We start from the raw sequence: 26,501 nt of genomic DNA, 5'->3' as shown, positions 1-26,501 counted from the left end.
TGTTTCCACTTATAACAATTTTAAAAAGTCTATTGAGTTAATGCATTTAAATTGGTTGATTGAATGAATGACTGATTATTATGTATCCGAGGCGACCAATCAGTTATGATCCCTGACCTCTAGAAGGAATATAGATAAGAAACAGGAAGTTATAATACAGGGCTGTCATAAGGAGAAGTATAAGGTATGTTGGGAGCACGTAGGGGAAGACCTAAGCCAGACTTAGGAACTTAAGAAGGGCTTCCCTGGGGAAGTAACATCTAAGTTGAAATTCGAAGAAAGAATCAGAGGTAGACAGGTGATGAAGGCATGTGACAAACCTCCTAAAGTCTATAGAAATGAGCAAGTGTGGACATTCAAGGAGTTGAAGGAGATCCATCTGAATTAGTAAAAGTAATGGTGAAATTAGGTTGGAGAGAGTCCTGGTACTATTGAAAACTAAAAATACTTTATATTTTCAGACTTCTTTGCCATCAGATGAGTCGGTAAAGGACCACAGCACAGCAGGCAGAGTAGTCGCTGGTCAGATATTTCTTGATTCAGAAGAATCAGAATTAGAATCACCTATTCAGGAAGAGGAAGACAGCCTCAGGAGCCAAGAAGGGGAAAGTGTCACAGAAGAAATCAGCTTTCTAGAATCTCCAAATCCAGAAAACAAGGACTATGAAGAACCAACAAAAGTACAGAAACCAGGTAGTCTAGCCATTTCTTTGCTTTTACCTGATGAAAGAAGGAGACAACTGAAATTCTAAAGCTAGTGTAGAAAGATGCAAAAGTCTGATTTTACTGATTATTAACCACATATAATGTATTAAGTATAGTTTTACAGGCTTTTCTAGATTTTAGTATGTCAAAGTTATTCACTTAGCAGATTTGACCCAAGTTACATAAGCTGAATTCAATAGTCAGACTTGCATTTGTATCATATTAATATCCTAACATTTCTCTTTGGACTCCAGTATGTAATAATCTGTCAGAGTGGTACACAAAGTAGAAACTCAGATGTGAAGGATTGTCTAACATGCTGCTTTCCTTATTTTCGGATTTGTGTTAGGATTTTTACTACAATAACCTTTTCAGTCATCCTAGGTAATTTGATTTAGGTGTGTATCCCTCTCCAGTTGAAGCTTATGTCAACTTTAATCCTCTTCTAACTTTCACCTTCTTGACACCCTCTATTTTTAAATTTAAAACTTGATCTTTCTCACAATATTCTAAATTCCTATTCTTTTAAAAATTAATTATTTTTTTATTTTTTATTTTTTGGTGAGGAAGACTGTCCCTGAGCTAACATCTGTGCCAGTCTTCCTCTATTTTGTATGTGGGACACTGCCACAGCATAGCTTAATGAGTGGTGCATAGGTCCAACGCCCAGGATCCAAACCAATGAATCCCGGGCCGCTGAAGCAGTGTGTCTAAATTTAACCACCACTAATGTGTCCACTCTTCCCTGCCCCACCACCCTTCTGTCATTTAGTCTGTTATTTCAAAGAACACCGCCATGCCCACTTCTTATTCTGTTATTAGCCACTCTCAGGAATTGATCCAGATTTTATGTTTTAAAAATATAATTTCTTTTAATTACAAATATTCCATACTCATGAATAGAAAAACTATTTTAAAAAATTATGAGTACCTTTATCCCATCAACTGGAAATAACAGCTATTAACATCATAAAGAGTGCTCTTTCAGGCTTTTTTCTAGATGTATGGTTTTAAGAAGACTAAATTGGGTCAAAATGTGTATACTATTTTACAGCCTTCATTTTGCACTTAACAGTTATCTTGAACATTTTCCCATATCATTTAGTATTCTTTTACAATTCGATGGTTGATGGCTATAAAAAATTTTACATGTGAATATATCATAACTGCGAAATAGGTTGTTTACAATGTTTGTCTTGCTAGGAGATTGTTTTAAATGTATCTTTGTGCACTTCTATGAAAATTTCTTGAGAATTAGTTCTTAAAAGTAAATTTGCTGGACTGAATGTATAATTTTCAAAGAATTTGACACATATTGCTAAATTGTTCTTCAGAAATGTAACTCTGTTTACTTCCTTTGAAACTACTCCTTTTCCTGTACCTCAGCCAATTGTGTATTTCCATTTTTAAATTTTTGCCAAATATTACAATTTATTTCATTCCTTTTAATTTTTAATTAGGGAGATTTCCAAACGTCCACAAAAGTAGAGAGCATAATGACCCCCCCCCCCGTACCCACCACCACCCAGCTTCAACAGCTCTCAACACTCTTGTTCTTGTTTTATCTTTACCACCTCACATTTACTCTTTTTTTTCTTTCCTAGAGATTTTAAAGCAAATTCCACATGTTGTTTTACCTACGTATCTCTAAAAGTAAAAATTTTTTTTCAACAAAACCACAGTAGTAGTATAACACCCACAAAATTAGCTATTATTCCTTTGGCACCCAATACCCAGGCTGTTCAGTTTCCCAGTTGTTTCAGTGTCCTTTTAGAATTGATTTATTTGATTAGTATCCATGTTAAGATCTTAGGTTTCTCTTATCTGTAACAATTCTCCCTCCTTTGTTTTTAAGTGTCATTTTGTTGGCTAAAGAGATAATGTCCTTTGTGCTATACAATTTCCCACATTCTCGATCTAGCCGGTCATATCCATGTAATGTCATTGAACTTGTTCCACTGTCTGCTGTCTAGTCTATAAACTGGAAGTTAGCTCTAGAGGCTTGGGTAGATTTAGTTCTGTTTCTTTCTTGATAGTATTTCATAGATGGTGGTGTATCCTTCCTATTGTATTACATTGGGAGGCATAGAGTATCTGATTGTCCCACTTCTAGTGATGGATTGATGAATGAGGTTGGGTGCTGTCAGCCTGATTCAGCCATTCAAAAGTTCTTCACTGACCTTTTACCTAGAGGTTTAGGCCCATTTTGTTTGTTATCTACATCTAGTATTTCATTAGGAGTTGCAAAATTATGACTTTCTAATTTGTCATTCCTCCTGGATTTGTTACCTGGGATTCTTTTATAAAGAACTTTCCCTCATCAGCTATTTGGTTACCCTGAAATATAGTCCATAAGGGAAAGGAGGGTAAATGCTTGATTCTTTCCCTTGAAATATATTCAAATAATGATTTGGTGCCCTAGCAAAGGGCACCTCCTCTTCCAAAGGAGACCAGTGAGTATGTTTTTGTTTGTTTGTTTCTGTTTGTTTTGCTTTTCAGCATCATTACACATCCATGGGTTTTATATATTTATGCTTTACTCTATTGCCATAATTCTTTTTTATTGCTCATGTTATCCCATTTTTGGCCATTGAGCGTCCATTTAAGTTCATTCCTTTGTCCTTTCAACTAATTGTAGGTGACTTTTAAACTTAGTTCTTTTTAGACAGGACAAGATGTCCCAAATTTATCTTATATGTTTCCTGACCCAGAAATGAATGTCAGCCATTTCTCCAAGGAACCCAGATTCCTTTTAGTGGGAAATTGTATTTAAATACTGCAATCTAGTGATAAGGGCTATGCATTGCAACTGAGCTGTCATTACTAATAGGCCTTTTTGGCGGATAGGGTTAGGAAATGTACTACTCATACTGATTGTTCCAGTTCAAATTAAATATTACAGGTGAGATAACACAAAGGGTCAGATTGACAAATTGGACTCACAAGAATCAGAGTATCAAACTTGATTAATATTTTCAAAGATGTAATTATCACAAGACACAGGCTAAGTATGGAGAATTCCATGACTGCCAGAGCTGCTCCCAGGTGCTCTCTTGCCGCAAGTAGGATGTGCTTAGGCCCAGATTTTAAGACAAGGCCTCTAAGTGATGCATATGGAGTGTGACTTCCACAAAAGGGAGCTATTTTCATTATGAAACATCTCCAATTTATTCTCTGATAACTGTATAGCTTTCATGGTATTTTCTAGGAAGTCATGCCTCGTAAATACATATATCCCAAGTTTATGTATAGTCAGCAGTCTAGACAGAGCAAGTCCATCCTGCTAAAGCATCCGTTAAGTAAGGACACTCTTGGGGCTGGCCCTGTGGCCGAGTGGTTAAGTTCGCGCGCTCCGCTGCAGGCGGCCCAGTGTTTCATTGGTTTGAATCCTGGGCGTGGACATGGCACTGCTCATCAAACCACGCTGAGGCAGCATCCCACATGCCACAACTAGAAGGACCCACAACGAAGAATATACAACTATGTACTGGGGGACTTTGGGGAGAAAAAGGAAAAAAATAAAATCTTAAAATAAAAAAAAAAGTAAGGACGTTCTTGGTGGTAAATACCTTTAGTGTGTTTGCCAGAAGGTCTCTTGTTAGCATGTTTCTAATATGCTTTAATCCTGTTGCCTCCTTGTCTCCATGTTTCTTGGGCAGTAAAAGGAGAGAATGGATTGCAGGTCTGCTCCTATCCCTTTCTGCCCATCAAGGGTTTTGCTTCTTCCTTTTGTATTGTCGTCTTTCCCTGATGATGAAAATCTGGTACCTAAGAATATTGTTAGATTGCTTTATCCTATTACCTATGTATGTATAGTTTCAAAATAACAATAGCAACCTTACTACTAACAACAAGACGACTGAATGCAGTTTGAGTTTTCTTTATGGTTCTTTTTGTTCTTAGTATATATTTTACTAGGGATTTGTAATACAGTGTTTTTAAATCCCTTGAATAATTCTGTGTGGTTATACCAACAATTTTGTAAACATTTAGATTCACTTGCTTTGGTTTGTTTTAGTTTTTCATTAATTGCTTTGTTTCTTTTCATTTAGACTTGTTTTTAATTTAGCATTAATACATGAAAAGGCTTGTGTAGTTATGTGTAACATAAGTTGTGTATGCGTAGCTTTGTGTGTGTGGAGTCCCAACTACATTGGAACTGGGTTATGTGACAATTACTTCTAGGCTTGCATCCTTTGTCAGCTCTCATCCATGTCTCTGCCATATTGATCTTCCTAAAACCCAGATTTGATCCTATGACTCCCCTGTTTACAGCCCTTCATTATCTCCCCATTTCTCTGTGAGATAAAGTGCACACTCCTTAGCATGATTCACAAAGCCTTCTGTGTGTGACATGCCTCCCAGCTTCTGTGACTTCATCTCCTGTGGCTCTTCCCCAAGCACCCTTTTTCGGTGACATTGAACTCATCACTGTTCTTCAAATACACCATGCAGTTTATGCCTCTGGGCCTTTGTACAAGTTCTCCCTACTGTCTGAAATACCTTCCTCACCCCCTTGCCCAATTGATCTATCACCTTTCTACTCACCCTTAAAGATGAACTTAAGTTTCTCCTTTCCGAAGCAGTTCCGGAAACACCCAAGGGCGCTTGAAGAGTCTCACATATGTAAGAACTTCCCATCTGGTTCCCTACTTTCATCCTTTCCCCTCATGTAGGTTCTCTAACAGCAGCCAGACTGATCCTCCTTCCTGTTCAGAGGCCTCCAGTGGCTTCCTGTCATGCTCAGAATACAGTCCAAACAAGGCCTTCTGTGATAGGCCCCTCCTGTCTCTCTCACTTCATCATCTGCCACTCCCCTTCACTCCGGCCACACTTGCCTTCTTGCTGTTTATTGAAGATTTCACTCTCGTTTCCAACTATATCAGGAATCCCCGAGACCACACCCCCAGGCTTGATGATTCTCTAGGAAGACTCACAGGACTCAGCATATAGTTGTATTTACAGCTATAATTTATTACAGCAAAAGAATACAAAGCAAAATCAGCAAAGGGAAAGGCCCATGGGGTGAAGTCTGGGGGAAACGAGATGCAAGCTTCCAAGGGTTCTCTCCCAGGGGAGTCACACAATACACGTTTAATTTCCACAGCAACAAGTTTTGACAACACGTACGAAATGTTGTCTACCAAGAAAAGTCCCTGGAGTTTTTATAGGGGGCTCATCACAAGGCACTCTGTGCCTGGCACATACCAAGATTGCAGACTCTCAGAAAGAAAGCAGGTGTTCAGCATAAACCATATCATTTGTACAGTTGTGATGAGTCACTCCTAACAGTTAGGGTAGTGGGAACCCTTCCAAAATCTTAAGTTGCCAGCCACTAGCCAAGGGCCAACCTTGTAAGCAAGCCTTTTCAAAGACAGAAGTTTAGGTCTGCTCTGTTAACCTATGAGAAAACTTATGCTAGGTCTTCTCTGCATAGTCTACGCCCTTGGTCATTGGCCAACCTGTCTTTACAGCAAAGTTATTGTCAGTAAGACCCAGGCAGCAGAGTAAGACCAAGAAGCTTCAGTATTGATTTCATTTATGCCCTTCACAGGTCCCAGACTTGGCCAGTTAACAAATCCCTTTCATCATAAAGGTCTATCTTAGAAAGCCGGGTGGCTTCCTCCATAAGTTTCTGTATTAACCTTTTTACCTGGCCTTAAGTATCAATTCAGGTCCAGCACAACTCTCGCCAGTAAGCTGAAGCTGACTTGAAAGCCTTCCAGGGCTGAGGCAGTGTCCTGGTAGTCAGGGTACACATACAGGAGTACGATCCCAAAGGGCACACCTGGTAACCCTGGAAACAGTATTTACAATTGTTGGGGCACCCCAAGCAGGACATATATTAGGCAGTATGATGTGGCCTCCTGCCATGGGCATGTTGTCCTAGTGTTCCTAGTCCAGTCCAAATAATTTAGTTCACTCCCTGGTTTCAGAGGGACTGCCAGTCAGTTCCAAACAGTTTTCTTTTTCACGAGACCAGTTTATCCACCTTGTAAGTGTGGACAACATCTGGAGGAAAGTGCTGAGGCTGGGCCACCTCCTGTTGCCTCCTAGTCAGCCCTGTCAGGTATGATCACAGGCTCAACAGTCTGAATTCAGAGCCCTCTCAGCAACTTAGAGAGGCGCGTGAAGAGTTTTCCTTTAGGAATGGAGAGAAGCTTCCTAAATAGTTTCAAAAAACAAAGATCATAATGCCATCTCCCCTCCCTCATGCCTCTCCAAGGGGAAGGGGTTTGGTTTATTTTCCTTAGTTGTTACAAAACCAGTGTTTCCATTCAGCGATCGTAATTTTATATTTTTCAATCATCTCCTCTCATCCAGAGCTTTCACCCGGTGGGGTTGTGTGCAAGAGGAGAAAAAGATCTTCACAGAAAAACACTTCTATACAAGTAAACCAGAAAGGCATCATGTTCAGGAATTGGTCAGAAGAAAATCCTGACTTTTCAAAAAATTTCAAAGTGGGTTTACATAACTGCCCACTCCTTTCACCCTGATTGCTTATCCAGTGAGCAGCATGGAAACGATCACCTTCTTTCTCAGGACAGCTGCATCGAACACTCAGATGGCACTAGGGTGTGCAGCAGGAGAGTGTGAGGGGAGAGTCAGGTGATCAGTCCATTGTTGCAAATTGCAGCTCATCAGGAGAGCAGGGCACGAGGAGTCAACCCCAGAAAAACATGCTCCAGAGGGGTTGGAAATCAGCTTGACCTGTCAGGAGTGAATAGAGGGTCACAGTCCCTGTGATGTACCCTCTTGCAAATTGCGGCTTTGAACAATAGTTGCAAGTTAAGAATACAGTGAGTCTCTGTATCAGAAATATACAGCCAGTCAGCAGCTGGATTTCAGTCGTCCTACCAGAGAACAAGCCCTTTCCTGTGGGCTTTTTTGTGTGTCCCAGACAGTCCAGCCAAACATTCATGATTTCCTCACAGTGTAGGGCCTCACAGAGAGGTGGCCTGATGTGCAGAGGTCATAGTCTGAGTTCTGTTTATCGAGCCTTTGCCTGCTCCCAGTTCAGCACAGCCCACACTGAGCTGGGAACCTATACCAGACAGTATCAGGTTTTAGCTTAAAACAAATCCAAGCAATTAGGATCTGTGAATTCAGGATTTTTAAAAAGCCAGAGGCTTTTCTTTAACAGCAAAGTCAGGATGCTGCAGGACCAGAAAGTCCAAGTGGCAGGGAAGGCTTTCCTCAGCCCTTTTCGTCATGTCAGTCTTTGAGTCCAAACTGACCCACTCACTGATACGCACATCAGTCTCTAAGGTCACACCTTTGCTTCCACAAGCACTCATTAGCCGACTACAACCTGTGTTTTAGAACTCCAAAAGTATATCTGCATCTGTAGATTACCTCTCTTTCTTACTATCTTCCTTTTTCCGGAGGCTCCAATAAGCAAAACTCCAAATCTTCCATAGCAAAACCCACCAGTTACAGAGACTTGTTCTGTTTCCAGTACTCAGAGTTTAAATTCCAACCCGCCCACTGGCAGCAAAAAGCAAGGAAGTCGTGTCCCACTAACACATTTCTTTTTTGCACCTTCCCGTGATCAGGATGATTCCTCTGGCATGTATGGAATTAGAAGCATTTAACTTTTTATATCAGTTTTTACCATACATCCAGCTGTGATGGAAACGAAATACAAAGCCACTAAGAACATTTCCTTTGTTTTCTCGTTGCAAATTTACTTAAACTCCTAGCAGTAAGTTCAGCATTTGCAGTGTTAACATTACAGCTGCCAAGGAAGATCCTGGCTGGAAGGCAGGGGAGGAAGGGAAGAGGGGGAGGCTACTGTAGCAGCAGCTAGGCTGAAAAAAGTTGCTGGAGTGTTACTTCCCTGCCTTATTTTTCTGGTTTATATAAAATTTTGCTCCAGCCCTGGGACCTGATTTAACTCCCTCCCCCAGCCCCACTCAGAGGAGAGAGCAATGCAAACTTTTAACATTTTTGGCCCTTTCACCTTGGGAATTTTAGGAAGAGAACATCTGGAGGAAAGAACAAAACCCAAAGATATTACTTTAGCCTGCATGGCCAAAAGCAGCTGCAGATCCAGCAAGCTCACTCTCCTAGAGTTGGATCTGTGATTTTCAAATTCTGCAGGTGACTTTTACCTTCACAATAGATAGCAGCTCATCTGCTGCTGCATGCCATAGATGACCTCGTAACCCCCTGGGCACCAAAGAGTGGTACCCTGTGCCTTATCCTTCCTTTCCCAAACAGTGCTTTCACCATTATTTCAGTGAGTCAGGGGCGTTCTATCAAATCCCACTTCTGATACCAACTGATACTGAGGGTCCCCAAGACCATCCTCAGGTTCGATGGTTTGCTGGGAGGACTCAGCTCTACTCACAGCCATGATTTATTATAGCGAAAGGGTGCAAAGCAAAATCAGCATGAGGTGAAGTCCAAAGGAAACAAACAAAGTGCAGGTTTCCAACTGTCCTCTCCCAAGGGAGTCCTACAGGATGCGCTTCACTCCCCCAGCACGTGTGACAACACGTGTGAAATGTTGTCTTCCAGGGAAGCTCATTAGAGACCCAGGGCCTGGAGTTTTTAATAGAGACAAGTCACATAATCACTCTCTGCCCACCGTGTGCCAAAACTGCAGACTCCCAGAAGGAAAACAGATGTGGAGCATAAACCACATTGTACAAACACTTAAGGCACTGTGAGTCACTTCTGTCAGTTAGGGAGGTGGGGACCCTCCCAAAATCTAAGTTCCCATACGCAGCAAGGGCCCACCCTTGAGAAGATAACAGTCATACTTGCTGTGTTAGCTGTTTTCTGCACATCATCTCAATAAACATTTGTTGAAAATGAATGTGTAAATGGCCATCAAGAGGGGAATGATTACTCTGTGGTATTCCCCATTATAGAATACTCAATTATTTTAAAAGGAACATGTTTTGTAGCAAATAACAGAAAATCCATCAAAGAGTGGCAGAAGCAGATGTTTATTTGGCTCATCTAAGCAGCACTCCACAGATAGGCGGTTAGGATTTGTGCCATCAGGGACTCTGGCTCCTTCTTTCTCTCCTGTCCAGTCTCCTTAGCAAATTGGCTTCAGCCTCATATTTGTTCCTTGTGGTTACGTCTGGTGGTAGCTGTATCTCCATGTCTTGGGTCCTCAGGAAGAAGTGATGTCTGCATCAGAAGAACAGAAACCTCTCCCAGAAGTCACTCGTAGAACTGCTAAAACTATCTCTTGACCATCCCTAGCTCTATAGAAGGTGAAGAAGGGGTGAAGAATCAATGGTGAGCCAGTCTGTACTCTGCCACCTGGGAGAATGTCAGGGTTAGGTGAAAATGTCACATTGGAAATAATTCTCTTAGTATGATTCTGCATTGGTCAGGGTTCTCCACAGAAATAGAACCAAAGGCTGTCTGCTGACAGAATTCTTCTTGCTCAGGGGAGGTCAGTCTTTGTTCTGTTACGCCTTCAACTGATTGAATGCGGCCCACCCATATTATGGAGGGTAGTCTGCTCTAGTCAGAGTCCATTGATTTAAATGTTAATCTCATCCAAAAAAACACCTGCACAGAAACGTCCAGAATAATATTTGACCAAATATCTGGGCACTGTGGCCCAACCAAGATGATACATACAGTCATCACACGTCCCTTATGTCAACAAAAGCTGCCTTTTTCTCGTATGTTTGCAAGTGAAAAGAAAAATGAACTTCTTTTCTACTAACAGTCATTACGTTTGGAGAAAAAAGAGAATTTGTAATGGTAGCTAAAGATGACTGTGATTTTTCTTTAATTTTGTGTTCTTTCCTATTGCTTGGATTGTCTTTTCTGCAGTAAACACATTATAGTCTTAAAAAATAAGAAGAGGGCCTGGTCTGTGGCTGAGCGGTTGGGTTCGCGTGCTCTGCCGCACGCGGCCCAGTGTTTCATTGGTTCAAGTCCTGGACGTGGACATGGCACTGCTCATCGAGCCATGCTGGGGTGGCATCCCACATGCCACAACTAGAAGGACCCACAACGAAGAATATACAGCTATGTACTGGGGGGCTTTGGGGAGAAAAAGGAAAAAAGTAAAATCTTTAAAAAAAATAATAAAATAAAATAAATAAAAATTTAAAAAATAATAAAAAGAAGAAAAATAACCAGCATCTTGCTCTATTTCAAATGACACAAAACGAACTGAGTTTAAACTTAACTAAATCATGCTTAAAATTGGGTTCTGGAGTAAGCAAGTTGGTTAAGTAAGAGAATGACATTTCTTGATTGTCACTTGCATGGGAGTGGCAAGGAATAAACAGAACTTAATTTAGTAACCAGGTTAAACAGAAGGTAGATGGTTAAGGAAGTGTAGGCCATCACCTACGAGAGGTCCTAACTTTTAATGAAAAGATTTTTTTTGTTACTGTTGTTTCTTTTCTTTTCTTTTGTTCAGTTATACAAGAAATTATCTGTGTAGGAAACTCCTTTAGGAGACCATCCTTATGGAAAAGCAGGGCTTTTGAAACTCTAAAAATTATCTTTAAAGCCATTATTTAGAGAAACCCACTGTTCTCAAATAGCAGTTTTCCTGAGGAAGTTTCACTCTGTGTGGTGCCTGACAGTGCCTGTCACCTAAGTGTCAGGAAGCTTGTCACTTTCTTCTGGGCACATGGGCCAGTGCCTCTTCTTTTTCTACTTTAAAATGATTAGTTGTTTCTCACAGAACTGAGCTGTATGAACTCTAATTTGAATGTTTTGTTCATTCTCCATATGACTACATTTCATTTTTCTTCTGAAAAATACGTTTTTATCCTTAAATGCCTTCCTTAGGATACTCTGCCTATCTGTCTTTCCTTCCTTCCTTAACATATGTTATTTCCCAACTTTAGTTAGCATTTTTCAACCTTGGGTAAAAGCAATCTGCTTGTAGCAAGTTGAATAACATTGGTATTTTTCCCTAAGAGATTACTATACTGTGTTTCTCAGACAACAATAAATAGCTCTTTATTTGCCCTGTACCATTTGCTTTATCTCAAGTATGGTTTACTTTAAATCATCTGTACTTGTGTTTTGTTCTTCGTAATGTATCACCTAACAATGGGGACACATTCTGAGAAATGTGTCATTAGGCGATTTCATCCTTGTGAGAGCATCTTAGAGTGTACTCACACAAACCTAGATAGTATAGCCTACTACACACCTAAGCTGTATGGTACTAATCTTATGGGACCACCGTCATATGTGTAGTCTGTCATTGACCAAAACGTTGTTATGTGGCACATGACTGTACTTGCGGATTTTTGATGATGACTGATTGGTTAATTGAGTTTTAATCTCAATATTTACTAAAATTGATGAACATTATATGACAATTGTCTTGAGGTTGATAGCTTTTTAACATTAAATAATTGCATTTCCACTATTTTTGACTACAAGTGTATTTGACTAAAATGCTACTTATTGCTGTGTGTTTGGAAGTACAAGATTGCTTCAAACAAGCAGCAGGATTAAATAGTATTCTTATTTAAACTTGTAGATACAGTATCAGTCTTTAATGGTATTGTAAAAGCTCTTAGAATGAGAAGTTTGTGAAGCTAAATCCCTTGCCTTTCTCTGTATGGATCAAAAAGTTGACTTTTTTGGATTTTGTTTTGTTTTGATTTTACAATTAAAAATGAGGAAAAGATGTGAGTGTTTGTATTCCCAGGGCCTTCAATTCAGTACATATAGCAATATTCTAGCCATATTTACATTGCTCTCTCTCTCTGATTCTTCATATCAGCATTCAAACATGCTGTAATATCTTATATTTTAAAAAACAGAACTTCCTGGTCCCAAATCTCCTTTTGGCAACCACCCCACTTCTCTTATAGCAGCATTCTTCAGAAGAGTTGTCTGTATTTGCTAATTTTACTTCCTCTCTTCCCATTCTCTAATCTGACTCCAGCAAGACTCTGGTGCCCTCCAGACCACTAAATCCACTCTTCTCCAGTCACTTTCTAACTGCAGAATACCTGGTCAGTTCTTGGTCCTCATCTTACTGACCCCTCACATATTTTTCCTTTCTCTGAAGATCCTTCTTCACTTGGCTGCTGGTTTCTCAGAATCTGCCTGATCTTGAAACATCACCTTGCCCCGGGACTCAGCGTTTGATCCTCTGCCCTATCTACCCTACTCTAGTGACCTTTAATTCCATCCATGTTGATGCCCAGGTTTCCATTATAAAGACTGCAGTGTAGTTGATTTCACCCACCTCCTATTGATAGACCTTTGAGTTTTTGGTTTTATGTTTTTAAAATTATAATAATGCACAAATACTTTCTTGCACATATGTCTCTGTATCCTTGTGGGAGTATTTCTGTAAGTAGACATCCTAGAAGTGAGAAATAGACTCTAAAGGTATGGACCTTTTAAATTCTAATAGATATTGCCATATGTCCTTCTTTAAGAGGTTGTACTAATTTATACTTCTGCCAACAGTATGAAAGTTCCCATTTACCCATAGTCTGACCAGCACCAAATGATTTCAGGTTTGGGTTGTTTTTTTGTTTTGGGGTTTTTTCCCTAGCTTTCTTGAATGATTTCAGTTGACTTTGCAAGAACAAATTTCTACTAGTTTAAACATAAAGCAGTTTGTTCACTATTATATGTTCTCACATACCATGCTCTCAAGGTCTAAACACATTGTGATTACTGTATCATTATTGTAGAGTCAAAAAAGTGCCTTATCTAGAAAATGTGAATTTTTATATGAAGGTGCAGAATTGACTTCATGACACATTTTTCCCCTTTGATTTTAAATGTCGGATTTGATTACTTGCTGTCATTAACTTAAATTGCATAATCAGTCTGCTTCATTATGCCCGAGCACTGATCACCATTGTTTTTTAAACTGGTACTATTTTTATGGCAGTTTTAAAATGATAGCTTTGAAATTATTGCAGAATTTCTCCATGGAAAGAAAATTAACTGAAATTAATGCTATTGTGAGGAATACTGTCTACTTGAGATAATTGACTTGAAACTAGCAAATCCCAGTCAGTAACTTTTGGAAGACTTTAAAACAAGTTTAAAAGGTAAAAGCAGTTTCTCTATTGTGATTTTGCTTGGAGAAGATAGCTGAGAGAGAGAAATTTTCTTTCTAGTAACTTACTAATAAAGATTATTTGATCAAGATTCAGATTAACTAAATTGATGAAGCAGATGCACCCTGGGAGTTCTTCCTGCTTAAGTTAGTGCTGAATCAGCAATAGATTAAAACCTTTAGTTGCCAAAAACCTTTGAGTTCCTGCTAGTTTGTTTATTGCTGTTTAGTTCCATCAGATGAAAGAGAATTCTTTCGTGTATTTGAACCACTTAGAAAGTATAAGTTTTGGCAAACTAAAATTCTTGTGACAAGCTATTTGTTTTTAAAACAAAAATTTCTATTATCATACAGAAAATCAAATGTTCTTTTAAACCATTGTATGGTATTGAGTTTGAAATGCAGGTTCACAAATGGCAGTTTTACAGACACTGTCTTTCTAAAGCAAATTTGAATCTAGTAGCAGTGCATAGGAGTGTCTTTTTCAAATTTTATAGTCAAAATGACCCCTCTGAACATTTGCTTTTTACAATAACTGTAGAAAATGAAGTAGGCTCTAGATTCCAGATTTTCCCTTTCATAATTGTGAATGACAGTAGTTTTCTATAATGTATATTATGCCCTGGGGAATGACAGTTCTTTTTTATTCAGATTTAACTACACATGGTAAAAATATTGAAATAAGTTAATAGCATGTAGCCAGATATGGTCCATTTAAAAAGGAAATAAAATAAATAAAGATTAAAAAAAAAATGACCCCTCTGAGGTTGTTGCTAAAGGATGCTTTGCTTATACATTGCTTTAAAAATCGTTTCTTAAAAACGTGGGCAGATCAAAGGTAAAGAGGTTATATGCCTCTGGTCAGTGATTACCAGGATGATAAATTACATTTACCTGGTGGTAAACCGTTTGAAATTCATTTTGTCTTTCATAACTTACTTAAAATAGTTTTCAAATTAGTATCTTAGGATATATTCTTCTTTACGCTAGGAAGAAGGCACATGTATTTTCCAGCCTTTCGGATCAGGAGTCCCAGTAATAACAATAGCAGTTGCCATCTCTTAAACTTGCATTACCTTAAGTGGCAGGGACCATGGTGAGTCCCTTACACATATTATTTCAGTTCGTCTTTGTAAGTAACTCTATGCAGCAAGGACTGTTATCCCTATTTGTGGATAAGGAAGTTATCTCCAAATAATTTTATGGATTAGGATAAAGATTAAATAATTTGCTGAAAGTGTGCAGCTGATAAGTGACAGGGTTTGAATCAGGTGTTCTCATTCCAGAACCTATATTCTTAATCACTAAGCTCTGCTGCCTAATTCAGTTCTCCATGTAAAAAGCAACGAGTGCAAGTTGACATGTATCATACTTACCGTGTATGGTTCTAGGCTCAGCCCTGGCCCTCTGGTCTTCTTGTATACTTCTCACTCAGCATTGTGATGCATACTCTTGGCTTCAAATGTATCTATAAACTGGAGGACTTTTTGGCTGCAACTGAAAAGATGTCTAAGACATCTTCACCTGTTTTGTTTTGTTTTGGGTGAGGAAGATTCACTCTAAGCTAACATCCATTGCCAACCTTCCTCTTTTTTTTGCTTTAGGAAGATTAGCTCTGAGTTAACATCTGTGCCAGTCTTATTCTAATTTATATGTGGGAGACCTCAACAGCATAGCTGATGAGTGGAGTAGGTCCGTCCCCGGGATTTGAACCCATGAACCCGGGCCGCCAAAGCAGAGTGTGTGGAACATTAACCACTCAGCCACTGGGCCAGCCGCAACTTGTTTTGTTTTTTTTATAGCCACCTTGAATGTAGCAAGATCAAAGCTTAACTTGTCTCTCTTCTGATCCATTTCATCCCTACTCAGTAACCTACTCCTCCTTTAGTGTTCCCTTAGTCAGGACAACCATCTACTCATTTCCTGAAGCCTAATGCCTGGGAGCCTTCCTTGACTCCTCCATCCTCTCATCTGCACATCTAGGCAGTCAGTAAGTAGTACCGTATCTACTTCCGTAGCATCACTTGCGTACATCTACTTCTTTCATTGCATTGTCCTCTTCGGGCTACCATTACGTCTCAGTTAGACTACTGTTACAACATTTAAACTGGTCATCTTGCATCCAGCCTTGCTTCCCTTCATTCCATTGTCCACTCCCTTAATAAAATGTAAGTATGAGCATGTCACTCCTACTTAAAACTCTTAAGTGAGTTTCCATTGTTTTCAGGATAAAGTCCAAACTCCTTAATAAGATTGTCAGGACCTCCATAGTCTGGCTTCTTTAGCTTCTTTAGCCTCTTCTCTTGTCCACTTCGGCACTCTCACTATTTGTTCTGACATACTTACTTCTTTATTTTCTCTACTGTGCCATGCTCTCTTTCATTTGATCTTAATACACACTGTCCCTCTGTCTACAGTATTTCTCCCCACCCTACTCTGCAGCATTTCATCCACCCCCTGCTCCTGCACATCCGTGAGGTTCAGTGTAAACTTCATTTCCTGACAGGGAAGGCTTTCCTTTCCATAACATCCATCACACTTTTGTTTAATGTCTCTCTTCCTTGCTAGGCAGTAAGTTCTGTATAGCAGACACCCATGCCCCACCTCATTTCCTGCCCCTAGCCTAATTCCTAGTACCTGAGAGATACTCGGAAAAAAACTTATAGAACAAGTCAGAGATATGGTCTCTACCCTTAGCAAGCTCAAAATATAGTAGGAGCTAGGGGCTGGCCCCGTGGCTGAGTGGTTAAGTTTGCGCGCTCCGCTGCAGGCGGCCCAGTGTTTCGTTGGTTCGAATCCTGGGCGCAGACATGGCACTGCTCATCAAACCACGCTGAGGCAGCGTCCCACATGCCACAACTAGAAGGACCCACAACAAAGAATATACAACTATGTACTAGGGGGCTTTGGGGAGAAAAAGAAAAAAAATAAAATCTTTAAAAAAAATATAGTAGGAGCTAGAGTATGGTAAAGAAAGAACTTGAGTGCATATGATAAGTACTCTAATAAAATGGTGTGGGATCAGAGAAGAGTACATGAGTGATTAACTTTGCCTAGTGGATCATTTTCTGTATATAACTATATTATTAAGGAAACTGACTTACACCATTCAGATAGGAAAAAGGAGAGTTGTGCTGAACACTGGATTCGTTTGCATTTGCCTTATCTTTTGCTGCCCTAGTTGGGCAAGAGTTTTATAGTAGACTTATAACATTCTAAGGGTATTATATCTCAAGACTTTCAGAAATTCTAAGCTAGGTATCAAACTGGGTAGTCAGCTAGCCATGCTCACTAAGTTGACTCACCCTCAGGCTGTCCATAAACAGAATCAGTGCTGTCCCTTTTATGTTCCCCATTACAAATCATATCTGTCTTCAAATTCTATAGTTGGAATTGACAGTGTTCACTCCATTGAATATGAGAGGTGCTGTTCATGTTTAGATTTTTTTTTCTTACCTTTCCAGCTTTGACTGCCATTGAAGGCACAGCACATGGGGAGCCCTGCCACTTCCCTTTTCTTTTCCTGGATAAAGAATATGATGAATGTACATCAGATGGGAGGGAAGATGGCAGACTGTGGTGTGCTACAACCTATGACTATAAAGCAGATGAAAAGTGGGGCTTTTGTGAAAGTAAGTATTTCTCAGGTGTGTCTATATTGCTTTATGTCTCAGTCAATATTTTTTTTTCTTGTGAGGAAGATTCCCCCTGAGCTAACATCCGTTGCCAATCCTCCTCTTTTTTTACTTGAGAAAGATTAGCCCTGAGCTAACCTCTATGCCAATCTTCCTCTACTTTGTATGCGGGATGCCTCCATAGCATGGCTGATGAGTGGAGCAGGTCCACACCCAGGATCTGAACCCGCGGACTCTGGGCCGTCGAAGCAGAGCATGTGGAACTTTAACCACTCGGCCATGGGGCCGGCCTTCTCCATCAACATTGTTAAGGCCTTTTTCTAGCTATCCTTTTTTCACCTTGGTCAGAAATGGTCAGTACTGATAACCTGGTTATAACATTAAAGAATGGACTTAAGAGCAGGAATTATGCAGTGTATTTACTTGTTTCCAGGCTGTCACTTGGCAGCCTATCGCACTCATGTCTTATTTAGAGATGGTTTTCTGTTGGTGTGCACAAGTTGTTCTGTAAATCCTCAGGCAGGCTGCTAAATTAATTAATGTAAAACATTTTTTGGCAATAAAGGAAACAGAACATTATGGCAAAGGTTAATAGTAGTTAGAAGAAAAATAATACCTTTTTAAAATACTTTGAATAAAATGTGCTGTGCTAAGATAATATTTGATAAATATAGTATATTTAACCATCCTAAATATTGATGTCGAGTATAAAGGGGCTGAGCTCTAAAGGCAAGTTGTGTTTTCAGGAAAAACTTTCTAACTATAAAAGAACAACAGAAAATCTTGAATGTACATCCTTTCATAACAAATAACATTTTCAAAATAATGACTGATAGAATATTTAACCGTTCCTAGAAGATAATATCAAGTTTAGTCCATCTTTGGATGTAGGCTAGTATGATTAGGTACTCCAGTTTAATACATCAGATTTTTCTATATTGCAAGAACAACTCACTTCTGTTTGTATAAATGTTGGTCCTAATAAAATATTCAAATGTCTCTTAATGAGTTGTAGATTTCTGTTAAAATGGATATTACACTTGCAAAATAATTTTGAGAAATCTGTAACAATTCTGTGATTTTCAGTGTTGCATCAGTGAATAGGAAAAAAAATAGAGAACTTGAACTATTAGATTGGAATCTGTATTTAATAAAAGTCAGTTTTTTACTAACTTTTTATTATGTAATTGGTCAGATACTTTCCTTGTAAAGATGTCAGTATTTCAGGTGAGGCTAAAGTGTCCTTTGACTACACAGTATTTTTCTATTTTTATTTAATGTTCTTTCGTTCTTATGATTTTAGCTGATCTTGGCATATAATCATAAGCTTCTACTGAAATTTTAGTTGAATTATGTAAAAAGTTTTAGAATTTCTAGCAGAAAAGTACCCTCCGAAACCAGGTTGATACTGCCTTCTCTAAAAGAAAGTGATTTCAATGAGTTTTATTTATTTTTTTAAAAATCTTTTGTCAGGTAAAGGCCACACTTAGACCATGTTTCTTTAGAGTCACATTTGGAAATAGTGAATGATCATTAACCGTGTTTGTATGACTACCCAAGAGAAAGAGTCAGTACTGATGTTTGATAAATAATTGGTGTAGAATTAAACTCCATTTAAATGTATCTACTTTTTGTTTTTAGCTGAAGAAGAGGCTGCTAAAAGACGTCAAATGCAGGAAGCTGAGATGATGTACCAGACTGGGATGAAAATCCTCAATGGAAGCAATAAGAAAAGCCAAAAAAGAGAGTAGGTAGCACTGCCAAGTCCATTCCTCCCCTAAGATGGGCCATTACTGAGACAAATAGCTAAGAACTTTTTTTTTTTTAAGTATTGTGCCAAAGACAGAGGATTTCTTAAGTTGCATTACAAGATAACTTAATATGATATATGGACATTAGTGGTATTGCTTTTATCAGATTTAGCTTGTTGGGATAAAAAGGTTATAAATACTGATCACAAGAATGAACAGTGAGCAAAACAGAAATAATTGGCTGAAGTTGCAGTAGTTTCTGAGAACAAAGAATACATATGCTATTCAGAATTTAAAATTACATGAAACAAACAAAAGGAATTGCTGTCAGGTGTTTTGTTTTTGGTTTTGCTTTGTAATTTTCTTGCAGACACAGACTGGAATTTAGGAATTTGCACTTGGAAAGAACATAAAACAAGTGACTGTCTTCTGACATTTTATGTCCCTTTAGTTTCAGCTGACTTTTGTTATAGTCTGTACAGAGATTTATCTGCAATGGTTATCATATCACTAGATTATTTACTGGACACCATGGTATTACAATTCTCTCATTGCAAATCCAGTTAACTTTTTTAATAGGAGTTTTTAGAATTACTGTTAGTGTAATTAGACCCTTCTAAGATACTAGGATAACAGAGAGAACTAGTACCTTCCATAAAAACAAAGTAGACAGCATGTTTTCTATATACATAAGTAATACAATTTAGTAGAAATAAGATGTCAGAGGGATTCTGTAGAATAAAGATATTATTTATGCTGCATTTTAGTAGATCTTGAAAAAAAATTTAATGGCAGTTCCAAAATACTGCTAATTTGTTTTTTAATTGCTTACCTTTAAAGAGCATATCGGTATCTTCAAAAGGCAGCAGGCATGAACCATACCAAGGCCCTGGAGAGAGTGTCCTATGCTCTTTTGTTTGGTGATTACCTGACACAGAATATCCAGGCAGCCAAAGAGATGTTTGAGAAATTGACTGAGGAAGGCTCTCCCAAGGGACAAACTGTAAGTGTACTTTCGGTGGAGAATCTCTCAACTCACTGCACTTGTTTATTTTAAGAGCAGTTTACTCTTTATGCCCTGACTTCTTTTGACAAGTCAGAGTGGAAGGTAAAATATTTTTAAATGTTATTTTGTGGCAGATCATTTTACCAATCTTCTTAGTCTTTTTCTTTAGTCTAAGAACATTTATGTTCACTTTAGGCATTTTTGCGTTTTGCCACAATTATATTTGTAGTTTTCAAAATTATATCTGTAGAGAATGAAACACAAAGGTAATTGATTTTTTATCTGAGATTATTCATCATTCCTTTTTTTCCAAAGTTCAGATGGTCCAACTCTTGTTAATCTTGGTGTTTTTTTAAAAAAATTTTATTACAGAAGTAGTACATGTCCATTATAGGAAGCTAGAAACACAAAATAAAAAACTAAGAAAGTAAACATCACATATGTATCAACCAGGCATGAGCATTGGTACCATGTTAGTGCAGGCATACCCTTCTAGACCTTTCTGTGTGTATATGTACATGTGAATTCTTTATTAAAATAAAATGTCACTGTCTGCTGTTCCATAACTTGCTCTTTTCAGTAAACAACCTTTCCCTTTCCATTCCAGTAAATTTTTACGTCATTTAATGCCCATACCATATTCATATGGTGTTAAACCAAAACATTTTCTTTATACCTGTTTTGTCCAAAGTGGTATCCAGTCCAGCACTGCACCTTATATTTGGTTGTTATTTCTAGCATAGCCCCTGCCTTTCTTTTTTTCCTGTTAGAGATAAGGCCAGTTTTTCTGCAGAATGTCCTACTTCAATTTGTCTATTTGCTTCTTCATGGTGTCCTTTAGTTTGTTTCTTCATCATCTATATTTCCAATAAACTAGATGTCACAGCTAAAGGCTGATGAACTCAAAATATTTTTGGCTAGACTGCATTCTAGGGGATAGTCAGCTAGACCGCATTATAGGGGATGTTCTGTGTTCCATATTGCATCACAGTAGTTGATACATAATACCTTCTTGATTTCCCTGTTAGTAAGATTGACACTTGGATTTAGGGGACCACCGCATTCATTTAAAATGGCTTCAATAATTCAGGTTTAGGGGCCGGCTCAGTGGCACAGCAGTTAAGTTCACATGTTCTGTTTCCACAGCCCAGGGTTCGCCGGTTCGGATCCCAGGTGCAGACCTACACACCACTTATCAAGCCATGCCATGGCAGGTGTCCCACATATGAAGTAGAGGAAAATGAGCACCAGTGTAAGCTCAGGGCTGGTCTTCCTCAGCAAAAAGAGGAGGATTGGTGGCAGATGTTAGCTCAGGGCTAATCTTCCTCAAAAAAAAGGATAATTCAGGTTTATTGAAGGCATTGGATTTGCTTAAAGATCTAACAAAATTTCTAGTCATAGTTAGAGGAAGTCTGTTTTCAGTCTCTTTAAACAATAACAGAAATTGTGACCATTGTTTTCCACAGGACTGATTACCTTACCAGTCTGCAAGTCTTACATAGTCTTGGTTTCAGTTTATAAGCAGGTTATATCTTAATTGTTCCCCTTTGTTTTCGAAGCTTTTTTCCTTTCTTTGCATAAATCACTTTATATGAAATTCACACACTTAGTCTTTATCTTCAGACACATTCTGCTCTGAAGAATAGTTTTACTTTTAAGGCATCTTTTCCCTCCAATAATAGAACCCTACAATGCCACAGTGCTTTATATGTGACAAAGCACTCTCCCCACAGTAATTAATTCTAGCTAATGAAACAAAGCACCAAAATCACAGTGGCTTAACACTACAAAGAGTTATTTCTTGTTTGTGCCAGGTTCTATGCAGCTCTCCTGCCTGTACCACTCTCTTCCAAATGGTGACTCAGGGTCAAGGACTGCTTCTGTCATGTAGCTATACCATCTGGAGCACAAGGCTTCCAAGCCATCAGGAAGGGAGAAGGCAGGGCTGGAGAATTCTCTGGAAAGTTTTTAAGGGCCAGGTTTAAAAATGGCTTACATCCCTTCCAGCCACATCCCAGGCACGTGGCCCTACCTAAACTACAAGGGAGGCTGGGAAATATCAAAGAGCTCATGGATTTTAATGAGCACTGATACCTGTCCCTTCTGCCTTTATAACTTTAGCTTATACTTTCATGTCATCAAGGATGATCCTCAGAAGGCAAAGGGCATTTGCATTGTTTGGTTGTGTTTTTGTTTGTTTTTTTAAATTGTGTGTGCTTTAGCATTATGAAGCACCATTCTCCCTTTACCCCTTGCAGGCTCTTTTTATTCCTGGGATAGTCCATCTTGGTAATCTCTTGTCCATTTTCATTGTGTATCCCCCTTGCATAAACAGATAATGTGTTGATGTAATATAGGAGTTGTTTTGTTCTCATAGTAGCTATTCATCAAAGTAAAGCCAAGTTTAAGTGTGTGGAGCTTTGTTTTTCTAGTTAATATTTTATTAAATTGTCTTTGATCTTGAAGCCAAACTTTTTGACTTGTTTAAAGTTATATTTCATTGTATATTTTGTAAAACCTTGAATGCATTTCTGAGGTCCTTTAGTTCCACAGTTGTGCATACTTGTGCAATTCAAATGTTTTAGCATTAAAGATGCATGCATCTTTTCATAGTTCAAAAAACTATGTCAGTCTTGGATAAACTTCCACCAAAGGAGGAATTCTCAGTTTTCTTGTTCTATTTCAGGCTCTTGGCTTTCTCTATGCCTCTGGACTTGGTGTTAATTCAAGTCAGGCAAAGGTAATACTATTAAAACTTAATTGTATACTACAATTTGAATTGAGTAAATATGAGCCCATGTTTAGTTACACATCTTTTCTTCTTTCACAGGCCCTTGTATATTATACTTTTGGAGCTCTTGGGGGCAACCTCATAGCCCACATGGTTTTGGTAAGTCAGACTGATTTGGAAGGCTAATGATATTGGGTAACAGAATTTATGGTTTACAAGTGGCCACAACTTGTCTAGCTTTCCTGATTGAGATTTACTTATATTCATTAAGACCAAATAGTCAGTTGAACTTCCTTCAAATTCTTGTTAATTCTTGAATCTACATGTGGATGAAGATAGTAGAGTTCACAGTTTTTCTTTGATCATTAGTTTGGCTGATTTCCCTTAAAATAGAAATCTGATAAATGGCTCTTTTTAAATTTTCTGTAAGTTGGAATTGTCAGAATCATTTTTCAGATTGGATTACACTGATTTTGCATTTAAATTGATGAAAGATTTACTATACAAAGAACTGTCCTATGAAGTTCATTAAAGAGTCTCTCTTATGTGTTATCTGATGGCATTGATCACTTAAATGACTTAGTGGTAAATATAGAATCCTTCCACCAAATTCTTTTCTGCTGAGGTGTTTAATCTGCCTTCTGCTTTATAAACTGACTTTGGGTAAGTCACGTGACCTCGAACTCGTGTTACTATATTCCAAAGGACTGCAGTACTGTACATCATGCCAAGGAGTTTGGACTTTGTCCTGTTACAGAGGGAAACCATTAAAGGAGTTTAAGCAAGTAAAAACAAGGGATTGTGCTAACTTTCGGAGACATTCCTCACTAATTCTGAAGGGTTTTTTCCCACTTGTTTTTTAATCTACAGTAACATTTATTTTTCAAATAGTATTTAAAAAATTTCTTTTAGATGAATTTTCAAGAAATATGAAACTTAGATTTTTGTATGGCAAAAGTATGTTAAATTTTTTTGACAATCTTTTTTTTGTTATTTACCAGTCTTCTTAAATAGCGTGGCTACGGAATAAGAACATTAAATGCTATTCATTTTTATACAGTATTCCCCTAAGGATTGTTAGAGTTTGCAAAGTTATTTGAGTCTGTTGTAAATGACTCCAGAGATCGCTACTTTCTATTTTCTGCTCTTTATAATTAGCTATCTTCCCCTGATTCTGAAGTCATTTATTGCTGGTGTTATTGTGCCTGCTTCTAGTTGTCTCATATCATCCGAATTTTGCTAATTTGTTGCTTTTTTGCTAGTTTGGAAGATTAACCCATTTTTGTTAAAATTGTATCTAAAATAAAATTAAAATGTGTTCTAAAGAGGCTAAGTAGTTTTCTTTTATACGTAAAATTAGCACACTTCATACGTAAAGTTCTTGGCATCTATTTTGATTTCTCTAGGAGCTTTATAGTCTGTATTTCCTACTTCTTAGCTATAGTCTGGTTGTTGAACTTGCTGAATAAATTACCTCAGAACCTAAAACTCAGGATAAATGAAGTGACGGTGTACCTGGATCAAAGGACAGAAAAATTATATTCCGAGTATGGTTAACTTTATTTGTTCCAAAAGGAGTGCCGCTGAGGCCTGTGAAACTGCTGTCTTCTCACTTGAAGCTGTTTTACAGGGTTACCGATACTGGGCTGGCATTGGAGTCCTCCAGAGTTGTGAGTCTGCGCTGACTCATTATCGTCTTGTTGCCAATCATGGTATCTATTGTTTTGCCTTTCACCTTACCAAAAAAAAAGAAAAAAAATTATAGACTTAATTTTAAATGCATCTGTTTTTGTGATACTTGAAATATTGTGAATGACTCTCAAGTGGAAATGTCTTTACACTAGTTGATTAAGTACTTTTTAAAAAAATTTTGCTTTGGATTCCGCTTCTCAACTATTTTGTGGAAGAAAACTGAATTTAGTTTAGATTGCTATTTTGTACTCCATAGACTACTATAGAAACAGTTTCCTTTAACATAGTGTCTGTCAACGTTTGGCAGCTGGAATTGTACTTCTCTTTGTGGGACAATCCTTCTGACTTTCATCCACATTATTACTTTGTCCCATTTCAGTTGCTAGTGATATCTCACTGACAGGAGGCTCAGTGGTACAGAGGATACGGCTGCCTGATGAGGTGGAAAATCCCGGAATGAACAGTGGAATGCTAGAAGAAGATTTGATTCAGTATTACCAGTTCCTAGCGGAAAAAGGTGATGTACAAGCACAGGTATGTGTTTAAACATCTCCTGGAATATCTTACTGCATTGTATATTAGTGTGTAAATGCTAGGGGCACGCACTTAGATCTGTAAGTAACGTTTCCATTGCTCTGAGCAGTTATTAGCTACATTATTATTAGCTACGTTTTAGTCCCACACTCTCAAGATGTTCCATTTGGATTCATCTGGGATGTGACCCAGGCATTAATAGAATAGTTCCTAAAAGCTGACCAGGCAACTCTTCTCTGCACCACAGTTGAAAACTGATGCTTGAACGGAGCAGTATTACAGTGATGATGAAAGCTCTCACTGGGGTCACCAAGGATGAAAACTGTCGCTTTCCCTAAACAAAATGTCTTGGGAACATTTGGAATTTCGGATGCTCTGCAGAACTATTTACTGGTCCTGTGTCCTTTGCTCACCTTAGACCATAATTTTCATGACCATAAGGTCACAGGCAGAAGGAGGCTTGTTTAGTGTAAATTGTGTGATACTCATCAAAGTATCATGTAGTTGGTTGTTTCGTGGGTTATTTTGATGGTATTAAAAAGAACTTCATTTGTCTTTTTTTCTATTAAATTTACTGTTCTTTCTGATTTAGCAATATATAGAGATGAGCAATAGCTACTTTTTAAGAACAATTAATTTTAAGACTAACAAAAGGGAGTCTTAAGTTAAAAAAAACTACAGTGAAAAATCCAGATCTTAGCTCATGGAAATTATAATAAAGTATCTTACCCGATTAAACATTTTTCTTCACATTACAGACCAATTAAAATTCAAAACAATCTAAATGCCAATGATAGGGAGTTATTTAGCTCAAATATGCCACTCCAATATAATGAAATTCTATGCAGCCATTAAAAATTATGTAGAATACTACTTTAAGTGGAAAGCTGATTTCAATGTGTTAACTGAAAAACTTGACTTAAAAGAAAAATCCATGTATGGTGTGTAGTATATAATTTTCTTTTTTTTTACATATTAAACTATAACATGAATACAGAAAAGTAGACAAATCTAAAATGTACAGCTCAATGAATTATCACCAAGTGAGCCTCTTGTGTGGCATAATTAGAACCCCAGAAGCCCCTCTTCAGAACTCTTTATCACTAACTACCCCCTCCTCCCCATAGGTAACCCACTGAGCTGACAGAAATTCTAACACTGTAGAGTGGTTTGGCCTGTTTTTGAATCTTACGTAAAAAAAAAAATCATGGGACATTTTTTTTGTATCAACTTCTTTTGCTCAGCATTAGGTTTCTGAAATTAATCCATGTGTTTTCATATAGCTGTAATTCATTCATTTGCATTGCTATATGAGATTGATTGTATGAAAAACCCACAATTTATCCATTTTACTCTCACCAGATTTGGGCTGTTGCAAATAACGCTCCGTGCATATTCTCATACACGTCTT

General features: G+C 38.1%; 1 protein-coding gene across 1 annotated transcript in view; it reads left to right on the top strand.

Moving 5' to 3' along the window:
* The window catches only part of SEL1L (SEL1L adaptor subunit of ERAD E3 ubiquitin ligase), a 54,151-nt gene that overhangs the window by 5,784 nt on the left and 21,866 nt on the right, over nucleotides 1-26,501 (top strand). The window contains exons 3-10 of the mRNA XM_046647154.1: nucleotides 462-693; nucleotides 17,206-17,373; nucleotides 19,018-19,123; nucleotides 19,968-20,130; nucleotides 22,820-22,873; nucleotides 22,964-23,023; nucleotides 24,495-24,576; nucleotides 24,936-25,090. Of these exons, the coding sequence (XP_046503110.1) occupies nucleotides 462-693; nucleotides 17,206-17,373; nucleotides 19,018-19,123; nucleotides 19,968-20,130; nucleotides 22,820-22,873; nucleotides 22,964-23,023; nucleotides 24,495-24,576; nucleotides 24,936-25,090 (1,020 nt within the window). The remainder of the gene's footprint in view (nucleotides 1-461; nucleotides 694-17,205; nucleotides 17,374-19,017; nucleotides 19,124-19,967; nucleotides 20,131-22,819; nucleotides 22,874-22,963; nucleotides 23,024-24,494; nucleotides 24,577-24,935; nucleotides 25,091-26,501) is intronic.

This window comes from Equus quagga, chromosome 20 (assembly GCF_021613505.1).
Source record: "Equus quagga isolate Etosha38 chromosome 20, UCLA_HA_Equagga_1.0, whole genome shotgun sequence".
Lineage (NCBI taxonomy): Eukaryota > Metazoa > Chordata > Mammalia > Perissodactyla > Equidae > Equus > Equus quagga.
The sequence above is the reverse complement of the archived record's forward strand: the minus strand, read 5'-3'. Positions and strand labels throughout refer to the sequence as shown.